The 25,682-nt window shown below is 36.7% G+C and overlaps 1 protein-coding gene across 3 annotated transcripts; it reads right to left on the bottom strand.

The window, feature by feature from the left end:
- Positions 1 to 7,523: 7,523 nt before the first annotated feature.
- SPC25 (SPC25 component of NDC80 kinetochore complex) lies at positions 7,524 to 25,392 on the bottom strand. Of its 3 annotated transcripts, XR_006736844.1 has the most exons (10): positions 25,267 to 25,376; positions 24,322 to 24,467; positions 24,154 to 24,219; positions 17,027 to 17,173; positions 15,810 to 15,914; positions 13,922 to 14,020; positions 12,106 to 12,155; positions 10,567 to 10,614; positions 9,209 to 9,321; positions 7,524 to 7,565 (listed from the first exon to the last, which is right to left on the bottom strand). XR_006736844.1 is itself a non-coding variant. In XM_045559198.1 (9 exons), exons 2-8 carry the CDS (start codon positions 24,452 to 24,454, stop codon positions 10,609 to 10,611), a joined length of 606 nt encoding a protein of 201 aa, XP_045415154.1. In that variant the 5' UTR covers positions 24,455 to 24,467; positions 25,267 to 25,376; the 3' UTR covers positions 7,524 to 7,565; positions 10,567 to 10,608. The 3 variants fall into 3 exon arrangements, 2 of the variants coding, with proteins under 2 accessions (XP_045415154.1, XP_045415152.1); XM_045559198.1 differs by lacking the exon at positions 9,209 to 9,321; XM_045559196.1 differs by lacking the exons at positions 7,524 to 7,565; positions 9,209 to 9,321; positions 10,567 to 10,614 and having other exon boundaries at positions 11,957 to 12,155; positions 25,267 to 25,392.
- Between the last annotated feature and the right edge of the window lie 290 nt (positions 25,393 to 25,682).

The following is a 25,682-nucleotide window of genomic DNA, read 5'->3' as shown; positions in this document are numbered from 1 at the left end:
CAGGGAGTAATTAAAACTCATCCCATTACTCTCCTGCCCCCTACCTCTTTTTTCTTTTTTAATTCATCAAATTTTATACTTTCATCACAATTTATACTTTCAAGAAGGAATTTTTCAAACTAAGGCACGTGTCTTTTTTATATTCTGTGCCATTACACTCCTATAGCTGGATATAACTAACACAATAGATATTTATAGATACAGATATTAGACCTGAAGGAGTGCAAATAAAATTTGTTAGGTCAGACATAACTTACAGCCCAGAAGAACAGACCAGAAGTTTTAATGGCATCCTTAATGGTGTACTAATGAAGGCTTTCTGCGTATAGAGTTGGCTCGATAATAAGCCATTAGACCATGAACAGAGATTTTGAATTTATGTTTCCTTTTCATCGTCTTTCCATTAAGTCTTGATGGATAAAAAAATGTGTAGCAATTGACTGCAGCCTACACTGGACCATTTTGTATAAAGTGATGATAATGATAGTTGGACCCTAAAACTCTTTGGAGGTGATTTTCAAAGAAAGAGATCCTTCTTTCTTCATATATCAGTTGTGTTTTGTGAAAACATAAATGGTTCTTTTCCTGTTTTGAAATGTTGCTGTAAATTCTTTTTACATCTGTGATGTATAATTTTTAAGCCTCAAAGAAATACTATAGTTTTAATCTAGATAAAATACCAATATAGTCGAGTATAGCAGATTTGTTGAATATCTTTTTAGTAGGACAAGAATTTTCTAATTGGATAGATAGCCATGGTCCTCCTTAGATGTAGGATAAAATTAAGTGCATATTGTGGTGATGATTAATTATATGCTCTGGTCTTCTAGATAGAATAAAATAATTTTAATATTAAATGCTTTTAAACTATTAATTGGGCTTTCATAATTATACTCCACTAAGTAGTTTCATAAGTCAGGAAGGTTTTAGCACCATCAACACCCTGACATTAGGCCATAGAGGCCTACACCCGATTTTCACTGAGTACATGGAAGATGTTATTCTATTTTATCTCCTTTCCAGTGGAGTAAAAGCTGACATATCCACATATCCATCATGCTATCAACCAGAAAAATCTACTAATTTCATTTTCAGTTAGCCACAATAAATAATATTCACAATGACAAAGGCATTTTAAAGTACCTTATATTTCATCAAAAAGTAGTATAACATTCAGTTTGGGCGTAGTTATTATACAGCACTATAAGGCTTTAACAGGTTAATAACTTGAGCATAGGTTAACTTTGTTCACTGTCCCTGCTCCCCAAGACAGAACCCCTCTTCTCCCAAAGCCTTGATGGCCTTGAGGGGTAATCAGCCTGACTGGGAGCAAGACAAGTGCATTAGAATCAAAATGACAGCATGTCCTAGTGTCCTTTACAATATCACAGAGAAAGATTGGCCTGGGGGTGAGGGGCATGAGAAGGTGGGAAAGACTTGGACCAGAGTGTGGGGATGTAACAGAGAAGAGCAGGAACTTTTGCAGAGAATAAAGCTAGAGAGGATGGGTGAAGGGCATATCAGAGGTCCTGGTATGCTGTGATCCAGAGCGGAGGGTCCGGGTCCCCAGACCTTCTGCTGAGCAGCAACACGGACCAGAGAAAACCAACAGGCTAGAGAATCCAGGATGCGGTTATACAGGTAGGCGCTCAGCTCAGGAAACCAAAGGGGAGGTGCGAATGCCCAAGGTCAGGGAAATCCTGCTGAACTCTGGGGATACTAATCAGGTCCGGGGGTCAGAGGAATGGGAGGAGAGTAGCTCTGCCCTGAGGTTGGAGTAAATGGACCTGCACAGAACTAGGGTGACAACCTCTCTCTCAAAGACTTATGGAGTTGGAGCAGACCTAGGGAGGGAAGCAAACTGAATGGGCTGGAGAAAAACCTTGGCTCTAAAGCTCAGGACCTGTAATCCCAGCACTTTGGGAGGCTGAGGCAGGAGTGCTTGAGGCCAGGAGTTCAAGACCAGGCTGGGCAATATAGTGAGATCCTATCTCTACAAAAATAAATAAATCAAGCTCAGGACTAACAAAGGGTTCTGGGGACAACAAAGGGAGTCATGCAGGAAGCACCTAGAAGTGACTGGGGCCAGGCTAACCAGGCATATGGGCTGGCAAATGTGGTATTGATTTCAGTTTCAACTGACTGGTAAATTGAGTTTTCTTCACACTGGGGCAAATGGTAATTGCTAATTTCAGTGGTTCTCCAAGTGTGGTGCCTAGAACCAGCAGTACCAGTATCACATCAGAATATGTTAGAAATGCAAATCATCAGCTCTCATTTCATACTGAGTCAAAGACCCTGGAGGTGGGACCCGGCTGTCTGTGGTTCAATAAGCACTCCAGTTTGAGAACCACTAGCTTACTTGAATGGATCCTGAGGGTGCTGTCTAAACTTCAGCAGACACACCCAGGAAGGACTGTCATTGAAGAAAGTAGAAAAAGCCATACACACAGTGAGCAAATTTTAAAAAGAAATATAACCTCTTGAAGTAACAAGTTTTCCAAGATGGGTGGTGTTGGAGCCTGAGCTGGAGAAGTTGTGCTCCGTTGTGGGGGCTGCTCTGGTTAGGGGACCCCTTTTCCTCTGCTTGTTCATATTCTTCCTTGGCCAAAGAAGAAGGAATACTTTGCCCTACATTATACCCTCTCAAAAAAGAGTCTTATTCCTCTCTCTCAGCCACTTGCTTGATAATTTCATTGGCATAAGAAAGCTTGGTATGGGCCATTTCTTGGTACTAGAGCACAGGAAGCAAATGCAACGCTGGAAGGGAGGCTTAGCGTGATTAACTCCATTTTCCTTCTGAACCCCTGCAGTAATATCCGTTAGGGTAAAAGCTTTTGCTTAGCTCTGCACATAGGCCAGCTAATTATAAAAAATTTAATTTCCAGTTCAACTCCAACAAAAAGATAATTGTCCCTTCCCCAAAACTAGCTCCCAGAGAGATAAGGAAATTATGCACACAAGTAACAGTGCTATGGTAAAGATTTATAGGAACATTGTGATAGGAACGTTGTGACCTCACCAACATCCTCCAAAGTTAACTGACCAAGAACAAAAAAGTTTGACAACCTCGTGGGACCCTCGCTGACACCCAGAGGTCTGCGGTCCTCGGTTACCTCCTACAACCCCTCTCCTTAACATAAAAAGGAGCCTGAAGTTCATACCAACTTAAGATGGTTCTTTAAGACATTAGTCCACCATCTTCTCGGTTGGCTGGCTCTCTGAATAAAAGTCGCTTTCCTTTCCCTAACACCTTGTCTCTCAATTTATTGGCTGTCCTGTGGCAAGCAATCTACGCTTGGACTCAGTTGCACAAACAACTCTCTCCTCCTCAATACACCCCTTGGCTCCAGTCTCTCCCTTCTTCGCTGCCCCTCTCCATTCTCTGACCATCTGTGCTCAGATGTAGTGACTAATTCTGCACATTTAGGTGCCATGTTACCCAGCTGGGTCTTCCCTCTCTGATTCAGCTTCTCAGTCTGCAACTGGTCAAATGAAGAAGTATATCCTCTACAATTTGAAAGAGAGAAAGAACAAAGTACATGTATTTATCTAGAATCTAAATTCTTTATCCATTTCTGACTTACCATTAATACAATCAATACTGTTTCCCATTTGGCTCCTGGGTCTGATATTTCTGACAGAGGACACCAACATAAATACCTTCAGAGGGTAAGGAAGTGCATTAATAAATGAATCTGTTTAAATGCCACACTTTGGGAATCAGTGGAAATATGTTGAACTGGTGAAAATAAGTCCCCCTAAAGCTGTTCAAAAAGTAATACTCAGTTTTGGGTAAATTTTATTGTACAGTATGTCTGAAATATCTTAAACTTATAGGCCATAATTTTATGATCTCCACTCCTTTTTTTTTATTTTGAACCCCCTCCACTCCTTTTTATGTTAATTGGTACTCCCCTACCTTGATAAAGTTTGATAGTGTACTAATATATCTATCAGACTATTTGATTAATCAGGACAGTTTTAACTAAAAAGATAAGCTGATTTGCTGAAATAAAAAACAGGATGGTATTTAGATTCATGATTTTTATTCCACATAAAAATGTTCAGGAATTTAACTTCATTCTTACTTTTTTCTAAGGCCGTAAAATTTTTCTTGTATAATGGGTAATTGAATAGACACAGCGAGTTTAGAATTCTGGAATCTCACAGCCAAGAAATAATTTCAGAGATCATGTAGCCCAACCCATTTATTCAGTCACTCATTCATATATTCATTTACCCAGCCACTTATTCATTGAGTATTTTAATGTGTAGCTGTGTGCCAGACAATGGGCTAAGTAAGAAAGATTAAAAAAATAAACTAAGTCCTACCCTCAAAGAGTTCACAGTCTTGTGGAAAGACAAAAATGGAAACAAAATATTACAATACAATGTGAAATAGTTTACATATACAAGCATAGTTTCATTGAATTCTTTCCCATTCTTTAAAAGCTTTATTGAGGTATAATTTGCATGTAAGATTTACCCATTTTAAGTCATAACTTGTTCAGTTTGACATTGCATAGTCTTGCAATGACCACCACAATCAAGTGTTAAAACAGTTCCAGTGTCCCCAAAATGCCCTCGTATCCCTTTCCAGTCAATCTTTGCAAACCTCAGGCAACCACTGATCTGCATTCTCAAGTATATCTTTTCTAGGATTTTGAATGAATGGAGTCTTTAATTTAGCACAATATTTTTCAGTTTCATCCATGTTTTTGCATGTATTAGTTCTTTATCACTGAGTAATATGCCATTGTGTATATTCATATTCACACTTCAGTTGGTGAACATTTAGGTTGCTTCTAGTTTTTTTGGCCATAATGAACATTGTTGCTATTATACAAACATTCATAGTCTTTTTGTGGACATATTTCCATTTCTCTTTGGTTGATGACTAGGAGTAAAGTCTATATTTAATTTTTTAAAAACCTACAAACTTTCAAAATTGAGTGTACCATTTTGCATTCCCACCAGCAACGTATGAGAGTTCCAATGGCTCCACATCCACCTTCTGCACTTGGTATTATCAGTCTTCTCAATTTTAGCTATTCTAGTGGGTGTGTACTAATACTTCATTGTGGTTTTAATTTGTATTTCCCTTGTGAGTAATGATGTTGAGTATCTTTCCGAGTGCTTATCAGCTATGAATTGGCCCAATGCAGTGGCAGTTTTACATATAAATACTTGAAACAGTTGTTGCTTGCCCTGACATGGTTGTTTTAATAATTTTTCCAGTTTTATATTTCTCTGTGTGTGTGTATGGGGGGTAATAGCCCAGACTCCTCTCACACCAGAAGTAGTCTTTGAACTGGATGTTGAAAGGTAAATATAAGTTACTAAGTAGAAAGTTAGGGAAACAATAGACCTGTCACTTAAATACTGGGTCTAAAGATAATGAGTCCTTTTCCTCAAAGAGCCCTCAATCTCTGTTCTTATAAGGAAGACAGAGCAGTACACAAGTACAGTACACTGTGATAAACGCTCAAATAGGAATATGCCAGGAGGTTATGGGGATACTTAGGAGTGATGGGTACCAAGAAGGACCCAGACAACTAGGGAAAGTCTGAGCCAGGTGGGAGTCAGACAAGTGAGAAGGGCCGGGTGAGCACTACAGGCAGATGAGAAAAAGGCACTGCACCTACTATGGAAAACACACATTTATAAAATTTCACGTGTACCAGTCCATAGAGTAAATCTCTAGAAATCATATGACCACAACGTAAGTTAGAAATCATTAAGAAAAAGGTAAGTAGGCCGGGCGCAGTGGCTCATACCTGTAATCCTAGCACTCTGGGAGGCCGAGGCAGGCGGATTGTTTGAGCTCAGGAATTCAAGACCAGCCTGAGCAAGAGCGAGACTCCATCTCTACTAAAAATATAAAAGAAATTATACGGACAGCTAAAAAAATATATATATATAGAAAAAATTAGCCGGGCATGGTGCTACATGCCTGTAGTCCCAGCTACTTGGGAGGCTGAGGCAGGAGGATTGCTCGAGCCCAGGAGTTTGAGGTTGCTGTGAGCTAGGCTGATGCTGCGGCACTCTAGCTCAGGCAACAGAGTGAGACTCTGTCTCAAAAAAAAAAAAAAAGGTAAGTGAAAACCCCTATGCATTTAGAGAACACATGTATGCCCACGCCCATGTGAGCACATGCTTATACACATGCATACACATAAACTTCTAAATAACCCATGGTTGAAGAAGAAATCTTAATGGAAATTAGAAAATGTTAAAAATAAAAATTTAAAAATACTATGTATCAAAATCTGTAGTTTTAGGAAAGCAGCTATAAAAAGGTGCTACAAGGAAAAGAGGAAGGCTAAAATTAATAAACTAAGCATCCTAACTATGAATTATCAAAAATACCAGCAGAATCAACCCAAAGAAAGTAAAGGACAAGAAAAGAAATTAATGAAATATAAAACAAAATAGAAGCTAAACAAGGCTATCCATTGGTTCTTTGAAAGGATTAATAAAATGAGCTAACCTCTGGTGAGATTAAGAAAGGCATAAGAAAACATTATTTATAAGAAAAAAATAGATGCTATATCTGCTATACAGCAGATATCTAAAAGATAAAATTATATATTATCAATATCTTCACACCAATTATTAGAAAGCAAGCAAAAGAGACAAATTTCTCAAAAAATGTACATTATCAAAACTCACTGAGAAGAAATAGAATAACTGAACGATTTAATAACTGTTAAAGACATTTAATGAATAGTTTTAAAAAATTCTTCCTGCAAAGAAAACACAAGGACCAGAAGGTGAGTTCAAAAACAGATATTCTTATTCAAACTTTTTCAGGAAATATGTAAAAAACGGGACACACCTCAACTATTTTCAAAGGTCTAGGACGTAGGATAACCTTGATGCCAAAAGTGAGACAAAGTTAATATACAAAGGAAAATTATAACCCAATCTCACTCATGGCTACAGATATAAAAATTCAAAATAAAATATTCACAAACTGAAGCCAACACTATATATTTTTTTAAAAAAAGATTGACTATCATGGCTAAGTTGGATTTATTCCAGAAAGGCAAGGTTGATTCAACATTTTTTTAAAAGCCTATTCATATAAATCACCACATTAATAGGTTAAAGAGAAAAATCTTTATAGATGCAGAAAACATGATAAGATTCCACATTCATGATAATTACTTTTAGTTAACTGGGAATAAACAAACAGAAAAAAACCTCCTTGGTTTTCCCCAAGTCTGGGAAACTACACATAGTATAATATGGCCAGATAAGAAAATTGACCCTCGAAAGGTTACATGACTTGCCCAAGGTCATGTATCAATTTTAACAGTAGAGCAAAGACTGGCCCACATCTTAATTCTCAACGTTTTCCTGTAAAACCATGTTGGTGCCAAAAAAATAGAGCTTTTCACAAAACAAGTTAAAATATTCAAGATTTCCCATTATACATAGCACATTTATTTGAATCTCTAACATTGCCTCTTTCCAAAATTCATAAAATATCTTCTTCCTTGAGGTTCTTCCATTTGTTAGATCTTATCCTCAGCTGCTACTTCCAGCTTGCCTAGTTGCTAAGGAGAGAATTTGTGTCTAAACTCAAAACATTCTTCACACCATACCACATCACATTTTTCACATTTCACACAATATATTTAACAATACCAAGAAAGGGGCTGATTGTAAATAGTTTATAGATCCTCCTCTTTACTTACTTAACTGATGGACTTTTTCTACTTAGATGAAACTCATCTTTATTCAGGAAGAATTTTGTTCTCTATCAGCTAGTTATTGAGGCAAGAATTGCCAATAGAGTCATCTTTAACTTCTAAAAATGTCCAAACACCACAGCAACATGCATGTAGGTATTATTGAACAAGCCAGCTCTTTTTCAAAGGTGCAATTTTGATTCCCCATTAAATAACTTTTCTGTTGAATCTTGATAAGGTGTTTGACATTAACAAATATTTATTAAGCTTCTACTATGTGCCAGAAACTACATTAGGTAAGAGCTAAATAGGCAGTTGGCTGCCATGATACACGAATTAAAACATAACTAATTATCTCTGCATAGGAATTCTCTGAATTGGAAGAGAAGCAACACTTTCTAATTCTCATTATCTTGGCAATTGAAACTTTAAATCCATTAGTAGAACACGAGAAGATTTTGTGCTCTTTTTTTTTAACTTGTGATTGAGTTTACAGATGTTGTTTCATTTTATTATAAAATGTGGAATATATTAGTTGACCCCATTTGGATTCCATTTCAATATTACTACATGGGAATATCTTTTCCATTTAAGAAAACCTTTTATCTTTGTATCTTATGCTTTATTTCCACACTAGGAAGATTTTAAATGCTTAAAATTGTTATTTCATTCTTACAACATACCATTTTAAATATAATGTATTAAATGGCAAGTCTAATAAGATAGCTTTTTTTGCCTTTCCTGTGTATTATGAATCATTTAAAGTATAATTTCCATAATGTATCAACTTTAAAATGTAAGCTAATATATTAATATCAGCTCCAAAATATTCCCAGGTTGGTACATAGTAAACTTAGAAAAATTAAAGACATTATATTTGATTGAACAGATTAACAACTTGTGTACAAGTCAATAGTCCTCCCGCCCACCATTCCCATGAAGACCTGGATTGATAACTGCAGTCTATATCCCTAGAGACTGTTCTCAATGAGCTACTGGGCTTTTAAAATCCAGGTACTCTGCTCACTGTTTCACTGAGATCTGCAGCTGCTTTGCCATTTTAGTGAGGTTATTTGCTAACTGCTATGGTTTAGATACGGTTTGTTTTGTTGGCCCCACCAAGTCTCATGTTGAAATGTGATTCCCATTGTTGGATGTGGGATCTGGTGGGAGGTGTTTGGGTCACGGGGGAGGATGAATCATGATCGGCTTAGTGCCGTCCTCACAGTAAGCCAGTTCTATCTCTATTAGATCCCAGAAGAATTGCTTGGCATCCCCTTCCCCCTCTCTTGCGTGCTCTCTAGCCCTTTGTTTGGCATGATACTGCACTTTTCTTTGTACATTCGACTTTGGATCCCACCAGCAAAGCTGGCTCCTATGCTATCCCTTTTGTGACCTTCTTGTTGTATGGTCTCGTTCCCAGATCTTGCCCCAACTCCACCCACCAGTTAGAAGTGAAGAATGGCTGTTTCTTGAGGAGAAATGGGCCCTAAACGGGAGCTACCTACCCATTTCTTCTCTCATCCCCAATCCTCATTTCTCCAACTTGCAGGCTTACAAGATCCTTCAGAACTTCTTCTTGCTAACGCAAGACACGCAGATGCCTCCTACTACCTTCTCACTGTGTGGGTCAAAACACTGTATTGTAAAGTTTGCAGTATGAGACATGATCTTTCCCTAGTCTTGTTTGAGACAAGATCTTCCCTCAAGTTTTGTTATGTTTTTTCACTGTAGATATATTTCAAGTGGAGAAATTCAGTAAACATGTACTCACTGTAGTAATCATCTGATTTTCTAAATGCTAAACATCTAGGTTTTCTTTCTCTTTGCAGAACTGTAACATCCCCACTCTTAGCCCAGTTGTTGAGGTTAATCTGCCTTCACGCCCAAGTTTCAGGGAGAAATGTGATATAATTCAATGCATGTATTTTACCTCCTTGATCACCAGAACTTGGTTCAGAGATTGGGATAAGCTTAAAATTGCTGAGGTCTACCATACGGAGCCTCAATCCAGAAGAAACAGCTAAGAAATTGATCTTGCTGATATAATTTAAGCTCCAAATCAAGGTAGGTCCACAAAAAACAAAGTTGGGTTTTGTTATGGTTTTATGTATTCATTTAAATGTAGGGATATCAAAAATAAAGCCAAATGTGAAGGTCTGTCTAAGGAAAATTGGACAATTTGCTCACAGTACTCCCACTGTTAAAATACTTCCTTTAGCTAAGCCTATGCTGAAATAGGATAAACCTACTCCTAGTAACACACATTCCAATCACCAGGGCAGTATATTAGCTTTCTATTTCTGCAGAAATAGTACCAATCAGTGGCTCCTAAAAGCTGGTCTGCACACTGGTATGTATCAGTGACATTTGCAGTAGTTCACAGCATTCTTTTCAGATAAGTTCTGCTATATGATGATGAGCAAAGCCATAAGCCAAGCTCCAGGCATGAGTGGTGTTGCGGCTCAGAACACAATACTCCCAAATATGGTGCTTTGGCATACGGAATACTTAAAGGAGATTGGAAGTCCTCAGAAATAGTTTCAGAAGCAAAGTCTCTCTCTGCCTTCCCGTCTCCTGTCCTTCTTTCTCCCTAAAATAAGTCATAGAAACCAGAACTCCTCTCTCCCAAAGCCAGCCATGAAACCTAGAAATATTACTCTGACCTGCCCCTGCCTTTCTCTGTAGGAGATGGCCATAAAGAAATTCTCTGACCTGGCTTGTCTGATAGTAGGTCATAAGACCCTTGTTCTAGAGAGGTCTTGCTCCACACTCAGGAGGAAGGAAAGCTACAGAGAGGCCAAGAAAAATCTGAACAGACAGGCCTTGCTGGGCTTCCCTCCAATCTATGACCATTAGATCTTACCTCTTTGTCCAATCACAGTCCTACACGGCTGCCCATTCTTCATCAAACCTAAGCATAAAAAGACAAGATAATTTCCCCTGGGTCTTTGGGTCTTCATTTCTAAAGGCTCCTATGTCATGTAAAATTTTAGTTAATCTGTTATACTTTTCTCTTTTTAACCTGCCTTTTGTTATGGAAGTGTCAGCCATGGCCCTTATGATGGGTGAGGAAAGGCATCACACCTTTCTGCCCTACAGTGGCAACTGTAAGAGGATGCTCTGAAACTTCCTTTACCCTCAGTGGTCTAAACTTTTCTCCCAGACTATTCAGGGAGAAGGCAGGAGAAGCAACTGGAGACATGGAGGTTATTATTCTGTGGCTTTTAGGTATGCCCAAGAGTATGTGGCTTCCACTATAGCCAGCACACTTAAATACAATAAAATTTACAAGGAAAGAATGGTGACAAAAACAAAATCCTAGAACAAGTTGACATTTGAGTTCTAGTCTGTGGCAAATAGATTCCCAAGATGATAAACTTGTATCTAGACCACAATTAAATGATATAAATATTACAAAATGGACATTGGTTATAAATTTCTACATTTGGATTTTGAAAAATATATCCTTTTCCGGACATGAGTAAAATACTTCCTTCTATTGTAAAGGACTGCCCTTTATTCTAACTGTAGATTCCTCTTGGTGTAAGATAAAAATACTCTTTCCTTTCTGACATCAGGATGATGGTAAAATAGTAGTATTTATTTTGCCAAGTACATTTAAAAAATTGTCAACCTTAGGTTGGGCCCACACTCTTAATTTTTAATATTAAGAGTCCACAACCTTCAAAAGCTTAAAGTCCACTGAGACATAGTGCAGGTTGGACAAATTTCCATTTCCATTGCTAGCCATAAACCCATGCCTGACATTTATTTAAACAAACAAATAAAAATATAACATACTAGTTATCTCTCGTTTTAAAAAGAATACATTTTACTTTATAAATTTTTGCCTAAGATTTTAATTAAAATATAGTAGACCCCCTTATCTGTGGGGGATATGTTCCAAAACCCCCATTGGATGGATAGTCCCAAACCCTACATGGACTATGTTTTTTCCTATACGTATATACCTATGGCAAAGTTTATAAATTAGGCACAATAAGAGACTAACAACAATAATAACAGAACAATTATAACAATATACTATAATAAAACATACGCGAATGCAGGGTCTCTCTCTCAAAATACACTATGGCACTATACTCATTCATTTAATCTTTTTGGACTGGTTGAGCACAGGTAACTGAAACTGCAAGAAGCAAAACTGCAGATAACAGGGGGATACTGTGACTTAAGGAAATACACCACACAGAAATGTTACAAAAATACCAAAGGATTATAGGTAGACAACAGATAGTGAGAATTGTTTTAATAAGAAATAACAACAGAAAAAAAAAATAAACCATTTTTATATACTATTTACACATTAATTATGAACCATAGCAGTAAAAGCTTTCCGGACATTGGCAAGAAAAGCTGAAAAATTGTTGGTCTTCCTTACATTCTCCTGAAATTCTGCCAGGCATTCAAGGTGAGGAGCACTATCTGACACTAGAAAAAAAAAAAATGAAGATAATTTGAATGAGATTTTTCTTGTGGCAGAGAAGGACTGCTAATTTAGATACTCTCATCTAATTTGAATGCCAATTCCATTATAATGAAATGCTTTGAGCATGAAATGATACACTTGATTTTCATATTCTAACTAACTTTTGGACCTTTCCTTTCTTTAATCTCTAAATATTCAAATCTGAAGTACTATAATCTTGCTTTAAATTTAAACAGATGGTATTCAAGGACTGAAGAGCCTAGTAATGCAGAATGCCATTTCCCATCCTCTTAAGCCTATACATTTTCTTTTAACTAAACTGTTTTAACAGTTTGCTTTAACAGTTAAGTCATTTTTCTCTGCAAAATTTTGGCCTGACTGACTTCTGCTTTCTGGTCACTGGATAAAAAAAGAACTTTCCAATGCCAATCCTAATAACTTACAAATATGGAAAGTTTTACAAATGAAATGGAAGGCATTAGAAAATGTGGTTGCTATTCCAAGACTGGTATCTACGGGGCCTATTAATCAAATGAGGCTCAAAAAAAATCACAAGTAACAGTATGGCCCTCTGTGTAGTTATACTGGCTAATATACTGGGAGGAAGTCTCCAGTTAGGGTGGTCAAAGGAAAAGAATGATCTATCTTTCTGTGCCACCAATCTTGTCCTTTGTCCAAAGGAAAGAAATCCAACAATAACAGATTTCCAGCTCTTTGGAACAAACTGCTTAGGAAATAAGGTCCATGTCTATAGCAGAGAAAGAACAGCAAAGAGCACTTGGTTCAAAATTTATCCTGTAGATTCTATTTTAACATAACTATCATATACCATCAGACTATGTAGTAATAAAGGATATCCAATTCAGAGAAAATTGAAAAGCTAGGTAAGAGGTTTGTTTTATGGGCTTGCTTTTTAAAATCTAGCACTCATTAGACTAGAAGATATTTACCTAAAAAGAAAAAACCCAAACATTTACATATGAATTAGATTTGCAAAATATAAATTCCATAACAATAGGAATTGAGTCACCAGGGCACAGTAGAATGCCAACTCAGTAGTTCACGTGAGTGTGAGCTATAAATGCTTTCAGATGATACACAGGTTTGTAATGAGCTAAGAACCGTTTTTATGAATTCGAATAAACTAAGGATTACTTATATGGTAGTATTAAAAGAATAAAAAAGATAAATATATTTCTACTCTCTTCTTGTTCACACTATCATCAATCATATACATTCTTCATAAATCAAAGTCTTGTGGTCTACTATAGAATCAGCAACTAACCTATATTATCAATGTGTGAGATTTTCAGGGTGGGATAGTTTTTTGGAAAATTTTTTTTGGGGAAATAAATTATTAAATTATGATGATTTTACATTTGATTTTAAAATCACATGCTTGAATAAATTATAATATTCATATTTAGGCAGACATATCCATTGAAGCTTTAGCTTTTTTAAAAGTTCTCTAAAAGGACAATACATATTTGTATAAGAAATGCAGTAATCTTTGAATTTTTTAGACTTTTCAGCCACTGTGGCCCTGTGCCACCCTGAAAAGACCTTAGTTATTAAGACTCCTAGATAATATCTATAAATAAAAACCACATTCATATCCTTTAGAAGACTATATCCCAAGAAGCATGACTGGAAAAGGAAGCACTAGCTTGTGGGAATGCTACTTTCCTTCATATTACTTTATATTCTGATTCAAATAACATTTTGGGATGCCAATCTTAAATACCAGTTAAGAGACATTAGTACATACCTTCATACTCCCTTGCTTCATTTAGGTGCAAGGAAAACATAAATGGGCTCTCAGGATGTTTAGGGTCAATATTAGTGAATATAAACTGCAACTTATCACCTGAAAAGAGATTAAATTACTTAATATGAGAATATTTTAGTATGCCAAAGCTTTCAATGGAGATAAGCTTTCTTACCCTGTCTTTAATCAATATCTGCACTGCCAAGTATATATGGTCACTTAACCGACGTCTCCAAATGTAGAAGTTATAAATTAGTTTCAAAATATACTGTTAAATATCACAACAAAAACACGGTCAACAAAAGAAAAAATAGATAAATTTGGCTTCATTAAAATTAAAAAACTTTTGTTTTTAAAGAACTTTTGTTCTTTAAAAACATTATGAACAGAAGGAAAGATAACCTACAGAATTGAAGAAAATATCTGCAAACCATTTATCTGATAAGAATTCAATACAGAGAATATATATAAAAACTCCTACAAATGAACAAAAGAAAACCCACTCAGTTCAATAATGGGCAAAGGACTTCAATGAATTCTTACTCCAAAGAATGTATGTCCAATAAGCACATGAAAAGATGCTCAACAACATTAGTCATTAGGGAAATGCAAATCAAACCTACAATGAGATACCATTTCACACTCAGTAGGAAGGCAATAAACTAAATAAACAGAAAATAACAGTGTTGGTGAGGATGTGGAGAAATTGGAACCCTAGTACCTTGCTGGTGAGAATGTAATATGGTGCAGCCACTGTAGTAAACAGTTTAGCAGATCTTAAAAAAGTTTAAATATATAATTACACTGTGACTCAGCAATTCCAATCCTAGGTATATAGTTAAAACAATTGAAAATGGAGATTCAAACAGATAACTGTACGCCAATATTCATAGCAGCATTATTCACAGTAGCCAAAAGGTAAAAATAACCCAGTGTCCACGAACAGATAACAGATAAATAACATGTAATATATGTATGTATACACACACACACACACACACACACACACAGAAATACTGTTCAGCCATAAAATGAAATGAAGTTCTGATACATGCTACGACATGGATGAACCTTGAAAATATAATGCTGAGTGAAAGAAGCCAGACACAAAAAAACAAATATTATGTGATTGCATTTATATGAAAATATCTAGAATAGGTAAATTCATGGAGACAGAAAGTAGTTTAGAGGTTATCAGGGAATAGGGGAGGGAGGAATGGGCAGTTAGTACTTAACAGGCACAGAGTTTCTGTTTGGGGTGATAAAAAATTTTGGAGATAGTGGTTGGTGATGGTTGTATAACATACCTACAATAGAGTTTAAGTTATAAATTAGGCACAGGAAGAGATTAACAACTGAAAATAAAATAGAACATTTATAACAATATATTGTAATAAAAGTTATATCAATATGGCCTCTCTCAAAATATCTTATTGTACTATACTCATCCATTTAATATTTTTAAGACCATGGATAAGGGGGGACTACTGTATTTCTAAAACTGAAAAAACCTGCCAGAATCCAAATGTTATTAGAAGCCATATATGTATTAAACAATAGATAAATGATTGAATAAGTTAAAAATACTATATGAACACTATAGCAACTGGAGAAATGCTAATGGCACAAGACCAATAAGAACAGAGAACAGAAATTATCTGCATATTGACAACCGTGCCAAAAATACATTTATTAAAATATTTAATGATGAATAACCAATGCATCAACTGTGTTACAATGATAAAAAAATTATACTTTTTCCCTATTTTCTGAAAAGTTAATAATGTAGTCATTATTTTAGCTAAAAATATTTTTTAAATTTCTTCTCTACTTAAGAAAAGACATACTTTTCTAATCTCCTATGTTTTACTTATATTAGCATACTTACCATAAATTTTTCGAATTTCTAGTCCAAGTCGATCTTTATACAAGTCTGCAGATTTCTGCAGCCTTTTCAACCTCTCTGCATTAGCTTTGCTAGCCGTAGAAATAGCTATGATTAAAAAGCACAAACAGTATTAAATATTTAATATAATTAATGCTCATTTTTTAAAATTCACTTTTTAAAACTTGAAAACAACTATAACAATAATGCCAAGCATATGAATTTGTTTAATTTATTCTGTTTCTCTCTGTACCAATTAGCAAAAAAAGCTTTGTTCACTCAAGTTGGAAGGAAAAATTGCTCAAGAAAATATATACCGATAGTGAGAGCAATACATTTTGTTCCATTTTATTATGTAGTTCTGTTCTCTTTTATTACCTGGTAGCCTGAATAAATAGGACAGGGATTTGCATGGCTAGCATAGAAAGATTTCATTTACACTGTTTTGCTTTTTCTGGACAGGCAAGTATATATTAATTGCTTCATGGGAAAAGTATTCTATTCCTTTGAGCATAACTATTTCTCATGAGAGATCAGCCTTATTTCATGCTAGTTTAGAATTTTTTTAAAGGCACCACAAATAGTCTGTAAGTAATACTTAGCAGAATAGAAATAACTTCACAATTTAGACTTGGATAGGAACTCTACAAGAAAAAACATTAACAAAACCAATTTTTCTATCTTCAAGAGATTTGAAGAATTGATTACTTAGTTTAAGGGCAAAAAAGACTCCTTTCTAAAAGAAGCATTCATTTGAATATAAAAGTTTTTTAGACAAAGAGACTTCGCAGCATACTAAGAGTGTTTAATGATACCTAGCAGAGAATGTATGGTCTATAAATTATGTTGCATAATAACAATATTATGCGACAACAATAAATGTATGCTGCACAAATTACACTATGGCTTCTCCACAGCAAATCTTATTTTGTGACACCATTTCCCACTCTACTTAATTAAACCTTCATATCAGTTTCCTTATTACTAGTTATATTAGAAATCAAAGGTGAAAGCCCTTTAAGTAAAACAAAAGAAAAGAAAACTCACTTAGCTAACTTTAATGACACCTTGCAGAGATGAGTAGCTGGTTATGCCCTGAGGTACTGTAATCCATTTTTTGCAAAGAGCTAGAGCAGGCAAGATATACATAATAATTGTGAACCATCACCACTTCCAAATTTAGATTAATGCTTAAATATGTTTACAAACTGGAAACTTACTTTCCTTCTTCCTAGAATACTCTTCCTTCAGATCCTGGATATTTGCAGTCAGTACTTCCAATTCCTGCTTTTTGCCTTTTACTTCAGCCATCAACTTTAACAAGTTATCTTTTTTTTCTTGAATGAGTATATTCTGCCTGCGGATCTCTGTAAGAAGTACAAGGTATTAGCTAAAATATGTATGCTGTGCTATCTGACATATACCTAAGAAAAGACCAAAATTCATTGACTTTCATAAGATTAATGTTTTGATTGATAAGCATTTCCTAATGATTCAAAAATTATAAAAGAACAGAAAGGAAAAATCCAAATCTATTCTTTCCTAATGTTTTTGAAAACAAAACTGAGACAGAGATGCTTTTTAAATTGAGAATACCAAATTAAACCAAGAAATAGAAAATCAGAAGATCATGACCCCTGCAGCTCCCCCTCCAAATAAGTACATAAATAAGACCCACCAACAAAAACAAACCACCTCTAGAAGATGGCTTTACACAGTCCTTTGAGGAAATAGCTCATTCTAATGCTATATAAATTATTCCAGAACATACCAAAAAGATAGAAAGAAGTAAAGAAAGGCAGGCAGGTAGACAAATCTTACAATGTTATCATAATTCCAAAATTAAAACTCAATAAAGATAGCACCATCCCTCTACCCACAACCATATAAACTGATGTCACTCAAATACACAGAAGTAAAAATGTTTAAAATATTATTAATAGCTTATATTAAAAAAATTCACTAAGAGCAACTACAGTTTATTCTAAGGATATATAGTGAAGGTGTAATATTAGGAAAATCAGCTGAACAAGCATTGAAGAGAGAACACTATATATATTTAGCACCCACTCCTGATATTTATTTTTAAACTAGATTGAAGGACATTTCTTTAACATGATAGAAACAAAACAAACACCTTTCAAAGCTAATATATGTGTAGCATGTCCAAAAGGAATAAAACAGATGCCTGTTATCATTGTCATTTAATATTTTCCCTATTAGTTTCTGGCCAACACAGATATAAAACTGGTAAAACTACTGAACAAGAAAAAACTACTTTCATTATATGTAGACAACTGACATCTATCTAGAACACTCAGAAAAATCTACTGAAAATCTATCAGAATTTGCAGTACTACATAAAATGTCACAATGTTGCTATTTTAATCTCCTCCATGAATGTTGGAATCATGAATGTTCTTAATAGCATCTAGATTAGTGAATCCTTTCCAGAAGTTTTTCAATTTGCTTTCTCCAGGTCTACTGGAAGAAACACTATCTATGGCAGCTACAGCCTCACGGAATGTATTTCTTAAATAACAAGACTTAAGGCCAGGCTCGGTGGCTCACACCTATAATCCCAGCATTTTGGGAGGTTGACTTAGGAGAATCCCTTGAGGCCAGGAGTTTGAGAGCAGCCTGGGCTGCTGATCACAGACCACTATAACAGATACCTTCAATTTGTAAAAATCACTATTATTTGCGAAGCACAACAAAATGAGGTATGCCTCTACCAAAATACAGGCTTTTTATATCTATCTCAGATATTGGCCAGCACTTCATTACCCCTTGACTCTAATCCTCCACCCTCCCTGCCTTCCCCAGGTCCCCCTCACTACCCTACAAGTCTTCCTATTCCTCTTTAACTCTCAGCTTCTGCAACTATCCACACTCCTCTCTCACACACACAAGCTCAAAACAAAAATAAAGCCTGCCCATAAATCTGGCCAGACCTCTCTGCTGGGAAAGGGAATAACACTGGCAGGGTTGCTCCCTCCTCTGCTGGCTGGAAAACAGGTACAGAGACAGTGGTCCCAAAGTGCCAGTCAGGAGGCTAAATAGGGCACAAAGGCTCTAAAAGCCTAAGAACTCTAGGGCAGAGGGTACTGAGGTCAAATAAGCAGAGCAGCAGAGCTCAAGTGGTGCTTTCTGATATGCTCATGAATTTTTGAACTAAATTTTCAGTTTTACTGATATTTAAATGAAATCTGAACACTGTAAAATCAAAAGCCAATTAATAATACCAACAGTCCAGCATTATAGCAAATAAACCAAAATGTCTATATTGTCATTTAATTCCAGTATTGTAATTATAAGTAAATATGTGTTCCAAGGATAAGTGATTTTAGAAAACATTTTTCTTAAAGTTATATAAGTTAGTCCACCATAGAACTTGTAAGGATCTTAAATAGCATGAATCTTCAAAAGGGAAATACACTATGATCTGTTTCCCAAATTGAACCGAGCATGGAATTCTCAGTGGTGGAGGAACATCTATCAAGACCAGCGTTCCTCAGGCAATAGGGAAATCTCATTTACAGTGGTAACAAAATATTCAGGAATAACCTAGATCAAAAAATATGTGGGCTCTGTATGAAAAACACTGCAAAACTTGCCTGAGACACATATTTGACCTAGATATGTGATGAGACATTTTATGATTCTAAATATTATAAGGATGCCAATATTTCCCAAATTCACTTCTATCTTTAACTCAGTCCCAGTGGAATTTGAGAAGAAGGGAAAGGGAGGATCTAGTAAAAGTAATTATTTATCTGATGAATACACAGGTAAAAATATTTAGGAAAACGTGCAAAGAAAAATATCAAGGAAAGAGACTTGCCCTATCAAGTGTAGCATGTGTGACTGTGACACTGTAACACAATAGTGGGGTACTAGTTGAAGAACTGACACATGGCTCAGTAAAACAAAAAAGACATCCCCAAACAAATACTGGCATATTTAGGAAGTTAATGTGATAATAAAATATCATCAAATCAATAGTCCAAAGGTAGATTATTTCCTAAACAGCGCTGAAATCCAAAATAAATTCCTTATTTATTAAATATTCAAACATAAAAGGAAATCTTACAACACCTGAAAGGCAGTATCTGTGAATACAAAATTATATGGGGAAAGATCTTTTGACACAAAGGCAAAAACAAATCAAAGAGAAAGGCATATATGGCTACATAAAAATTAATGTGCAGGTGAAAAAATTCATACCTGACTCAAATGAGAATAAAATTCTACTATATGCTAGGTACTTTATTCAACACAATATATTTACACAAATTTACTTAAGTTTCACAATATTATTATATAGGTCTTATTGTCTTTTTAAAAAGAAGAGCAAAAAGACTCAGCATTCAGTAACTTGCCCAAAGCTGTATTTGCTACAATACAATAAATAATAAGACCTGCATTCAAACTCAGGTCTTGACTTCAAAGGCAATGCTTTTGTCCATTAAATTATCCTCCTCCAACAATGCATTACCATTTTAATCTAAAGAGGAAAACACAAATTCCTAAGAAAAAGGCAGACAAAGGGATAAACAGATGAAGCATAGAATGCAGATGGTTAATAAATATGAAAGATGATTTAACCTGAGAGTAATCACAGAAATGCATATAAAGCAGTAGCACTCCAATTTTCATTATAACAATGTTTACAAAAATAACAGCTAGTGTTGAGAGGAATGCAAAATGCTAGGGTCTTTCTGGAAAGTATTTTTGATGTTGTAAAATAAAAGAGCCTTAAAGATGTTTATGTCCTTGGACCCAGGTATTTCATTTTTACAAAGTTACCCTAGGAAAACAGGGTATGTGCAAATATTTACATATAAAAATTCTTTTCCAGTGTTTATAATGACCAAAAGCTGAAAATATCCTGAATGGCTAAGAAGTAAATGATTAAAATATGGTATATCAATAAAATGGAAAATATTTTCAAAGAATTTAAGTGGGAAAATACTCTCAAAGTGGAAAAAAGGAAAAAAATGATAAAGAGATACCATGAACATAATTTGTTTAAAAATCTACATAGCACATGAAAATTAAAAGCTATTAATAGAAAGTCATTTTTTTTTTTTTTTTTTTGAGACAGTCTTGCTTTGTTGCCCAGGCTAGAGTGAGTGCCATGGCATCAGCCTAGCTCACAGCAACCTCAAACTCCTGGGCTTAAATGATCCTACTGCCTCAGCCTCCCGAGTAGCTGGGACTACAGGCATGTGCCACCATGCCCGGCTAATTTTTTCTATATATATTTTAGTTGGCCAGATAATTTCTTTCCATTTTTAGTAGAGACGGGGGTCTCACTCTTGCTCAGGCTGGTCTCAAACTTCTGAGCTCAAACGATCCGCCCGCCTCGGCCTCCCAGAGTGCTAGGATTACAGGCGTGAGCCACCACGCCCGGCCCTTAGAAAGTCATTTTTTTAAATGTGGTTCTCAACATTACAGATGATATTTTTTGCTTACTTTTCTGTATTTTCCAAGAATTTGGACATTATCGTATATTATGTCAAGTATAATTTAAAAATAAACATCGCAATTACCAGGAAGAAAAATGCTACTATTTAAAGAAAAGTATTAAGTAAAATTGTACTGCAAAAGAAATCCAGATTTAAAGTCAAAATGTCTCAGCTCCAATCCAACTCATCAATCACTACCCAAGGACCTTGGTCAAATCACAACTTCTAAAACTCTCTTCCTCATCTGAAAAATGGGAATAATGGCTGCCCCATTCATTGGAGTTAGAGTATCCAATAATAATGTGAAAAATTTTAAGCTAGTACATGACACATAAATACCATATATGTGTGTTTTTATTATAACATCTGAAGAACTGTGTGGATTTGTGGCAATACAAATGTAAGGGGCCTCAATGTTGCATGACTATTACTGTATGTGTACACAGTTGGCTGTTTCTTATTCCCCAGGACTAATATTTCAAACTTTCACTCCTACTCACTACAGAAATCCTCCTTCCAAAGTTGGTCCGTATGCTACAACGGAAAGAGCACAGACATTTTGGCTACAAACCCAGACCTCAGGAAAGTTTCTTAACTTCAGTAAGCTTCAATTATCTGTTGAAACAGGGATAATCTCTTAGATTTCAGGATTTAAGATAATTTAAGAGCCTGCTCATGGTAGATGCCTGTCACTTTCAACAGATCATCTTCCTCCTTGCAATAACTAGATGGAACACATGCTCCAGGTGGGCCAGAATTTTTGGCTGTTTGTTCTTTGCAATATATTCCTAGAAGAGTACCTGGCACAGGGTAGTAGCTCAACAAATATCTGGTGAGTGAATGAATTCCCTCACTCATTCCTACTCCCTACACAGTATCTTTATCAGTCTTTACCTTATTGGACCTATCTGTGACTTCCCAGTGCTGACAACACCCTTTCTTTGTTCTCTCCTCTTTTAGTTTCTCTAACTTTCTCTTACTTCCTTTGTTCTCCAGTTACTAATTCTGTCTTTCCTGGTCCTTTCAATTTACCTCCCTGTCAAATTATAGAAAGGAAATGTAATGTTTTGAAGGTGAATGGGGCCCTTTGAGTCCATCTAATGATCCAGGGCAAATCACAATCTCTTTGAGCCTGTAATATCACCAGTAAAATAGGAATAATACCTACTTTGGAAACTGTCATGAGGATTGAAGGAGACAGTGTATATAGACTTTAGCACAGCACCCAACACATAGTAATGATTCAATAAATATTATTACTATCTTAGGCTCTCTTCTTTCACTCTACACTTTCTTCCACAGCTTCAACCCCCAAAATACACTAAAGACTCCCAATCTCTACCTTCAACAAAGACCACTTTCTTTGCTGGTCTCCAGATTGATATATCCATTACCTACCAGATATCTCCACCTACAAGACCCACTGCACAATAAACTCGACACATTTAAAACTGAACCCATCTATGTTTCCTTCCCACTCATAAGAACATGCTCATCTTCTAATTCCTCACTTAGTAAATAGATCACCAATGAGCACACTTTGAGACTCACAGTAGTAAAAATTGACAGTTTCAAACTTAATTTTTTTTTTTTTTTTTTGAGACAGTCTCACTTTGTTTGTCTCCCTGGCTAGAGTGCAATGGCATCATCATAGTTCAATGCAACCTCAAACTCCTGGGCTCAAATGATCCTCCGGCCTCAGCCTCCCCAGTAGCTGGAACTACAGGTGTGCGCCACCACACCTGGCTAATTTTTCTATTTCTTTTGTAGAGACGGAGTCTCATTCTTGTTCAGGCTGGTCTTGAACTCCTGGTCTTAAGCAATCCTCCTGCCTCCACCTCCCAAAGTGCTAGGATTATAGGCGTGAGCCACCACACCTAGCCTAAAACTTAATTTTCTAATGCCCAGGGATTCTATAAACAAAAAGTGTTCAAAGGACTCAAACTTAATATCACTCTTATACACATGCACACACCCATGCACGTGCAAACAAAAGAGGTTTTCATTTTTACTTATGGTTACAGAGGGGATGAAAGAAGCAGTGAAAGGGCATGGAAGCTTCAGCGAAGCTTAGAAAGTGAACATGGGTAAAAGTTTGGCATAATAACCTACCAGGGCTACAAAGTCAAATGCCTTCACCGGCTACACAATGAGGAAAGTGGGAAAGGAGAGGCAAAAGGGGACTCTGCCAAACGGGGACTGTGGCAAAGGAAAGAACACATGCCCCATGGAAGGATATTCCAATTTAAGTGTGTAAAATATGGTTTCACTAAACTGAGTATCTCTAGTGGAATTTGATCCGTGGCCGCAAGTTTGTGGCCTGTGTGTGAGAATTCAATGGTAGCTACTGATCCACTCTGGACAATCTGGAGAGTGGTAGAAATATGAAGGCAAGAACAGTAGTAAAAACGTGGAGAGAAAGACTGTCAGAATACTAACTCTACCCCAAAGAGCTAAGAGAACTCCAGCTTTTCAATCCCCACGTTGTGATGTCCAACGTGAAAGCAAACACTTTTTTAAAAAAACTACTTGCATTTATACATCAGCATTGGCAAATTTCACAAGTACAATGCTGAATGAAGAAAAGGGACAGAATGCATACAAAAGAATGCCACTTATATAACATTCAAAAACACAATACTAAACAACATATTGATAGGTTAGTTCTGGAAGGTGGGAGAAGAGAAAAGTATAATGGGATGGTCTTTCGTAAGCTGCATGGTGAGTATGAAAATGTTTATTATTTTTTATATATGAGTATATGTATATGTGTGAACATATAGATACAAAATACACTGCATTACTTGTATGAGAGATTTCATGATAAAAATGTTTACTCTAAAAAAAAAAAGCTTTGTGATTAGTTTTTCACATACGATTTTGATATTCCAGACACATCTCAATCATTCGTTCTTCTTCCTTTAATTTCACAGACAGCTTTTCTGAAAGAAAAATTGGAAATGAAGTTTCAATTCAGCTGAAATAACACTAAAAAAATAAACAAGAACAGCAAAAACAGCATGTTACAAGTTAAATTTAGGTACCTGCAAATGCTTTGATGGAGTCCTTGTAGGTATCTCTGAGCCCCACCATATGACAGGAAGTGTCAGTATTTTTGAATTTATTCCAAAATTCATTTATGGTTTTATCGAATAGCACCAGCTCGTCCTCTACCATTATGAAGACAATGCTACAAATAGAACATTCATGGTATTCTTTAAGAGCTATTTAAATAAAATCAGCCACATATTCCAACCAGGTATACAGTACTTTGGCAATTGGGCCTTTGCTAGAAAACGGTTAGCAACTTATCTTTCATTCTTCATACTCAAGGGTGGATCAAGCCACCTGGGCTTAATTGTGGTTAAGGTGCAGCAAGAATCCAGCAGGACACTTTTACCTCCTAGGAACTTGTTAGTAGGTAGATGTGCACAGGACACTCAAATGCTCTGTGACCACCCGGGGAAAATGACTCTGACTCCGTTTTCTCACAAGTAAAACTGATGATTTGTAAGGCCCCTCCAACTATGACCCTTTCTGATTCCAACCTGGATCGCCAGGTGGCCAGCCCCCGCTCCCATAGGATAAGACCCCACAGATCTACCCTGCCCCTCCCTCCAACCCCAGAACAGGAAAAGTAATAGTAAAATGGAGACTGGAGTGGGAACTTCGTGGGTTCAGCCCGGGACGGGTGCTGGACTCTCTGGGCCTCAGTACCCTTCCCTGTGAAAGGATGTCCTATAAGACTCCGGTTCCCACCAGTTCTCTGAGACGCTAGAACCTTCCCAGGAGGGCCAAAGGTATCTCGAGTGAAACCCAGAGCACTTCAGCTCCGCCGCTGCCCACCCGGCCAGGCCCCCGAGGCCCAAACAGCCACAAACGCGAATTTCACAAACACCGCCCCGAATATACAGCTTCTGCTCCACGAACCCACTTTCCCCTATGGCGACAGGCGGGGGAAGAGCCCAGCTCGGCGCCCACTCCCTCACCTTCGCAGGCAGGCCTGAGCCCCGCCGCCTTCCCCACACTAGATCTGTGCCACCTCCGGCCAACAGCAGGTCTCCAGACCCAGCTCCCGCGGCCCCGCCAACTTTCCGATTTCAAACCCAGGGCACCGCCCTCCACCCGCCTCCAGGCGGCTTCTCGGCTTATGATTGGCTGAGAGCAAGGGCCCTCCATGAATGGATTGGTTGATCTCAACTTCCGAGATTCTCGCCGAAAAATAGGATATAGAGCATTCTGGGATTCGTAGTTCTTTTTGGGGGGCGACCGTCAGACTTGGCTGTGCCTGTGAAAGTGTTAATAGCTCCCAAGGACTTGCCCCAGGACAAGCCATTCATAGGCTTCAAATAAACGTTTCTGCAACAAATATGAGTATTGACCTTTAATCGTATTTTTTTGCGAA

This window comes from Lemur catta, chromosome 8 (genome assembly GCF_020740605.2).
Source record: "Lemur catta isolate mLemCat1 chromosome 8, mLemCat1.pri, whole genome shotgun sequence".
In the NCBI taxonomy this organism is placed as follows: Eukaryota; Metazoa; Chordata; class Mammalia; order Primates; family Lemuridae; genus Lemur; species Lemur catta.
This window is presented reverse-complemented; position numbering and strand designations above follow the sequence as displayed.

Coding starts and splice junctions, on each gene's coding strand:
- SPC25 (XM_045559196.1), bottom strand. CDS start 24,454: ATGGTAGAGGACGAGCTGGTGCTATTCGATAAAACCATAAATGAATTT. Junction 24,220..24,321: donor CTCCATCAAAGCATTTGCAG/GTACCTAAATTT, acceptor TTTTTCTTTCAG/AAAAGCTGTCTGTGAAATTA. Junction 12,156..13,921: donor TGAAGCAAGGGAGTATGAAG/GTATGTACTAAT, acceptor TTTTTTTTCTAG/TGTCAGATAGTGCTCCTCAC.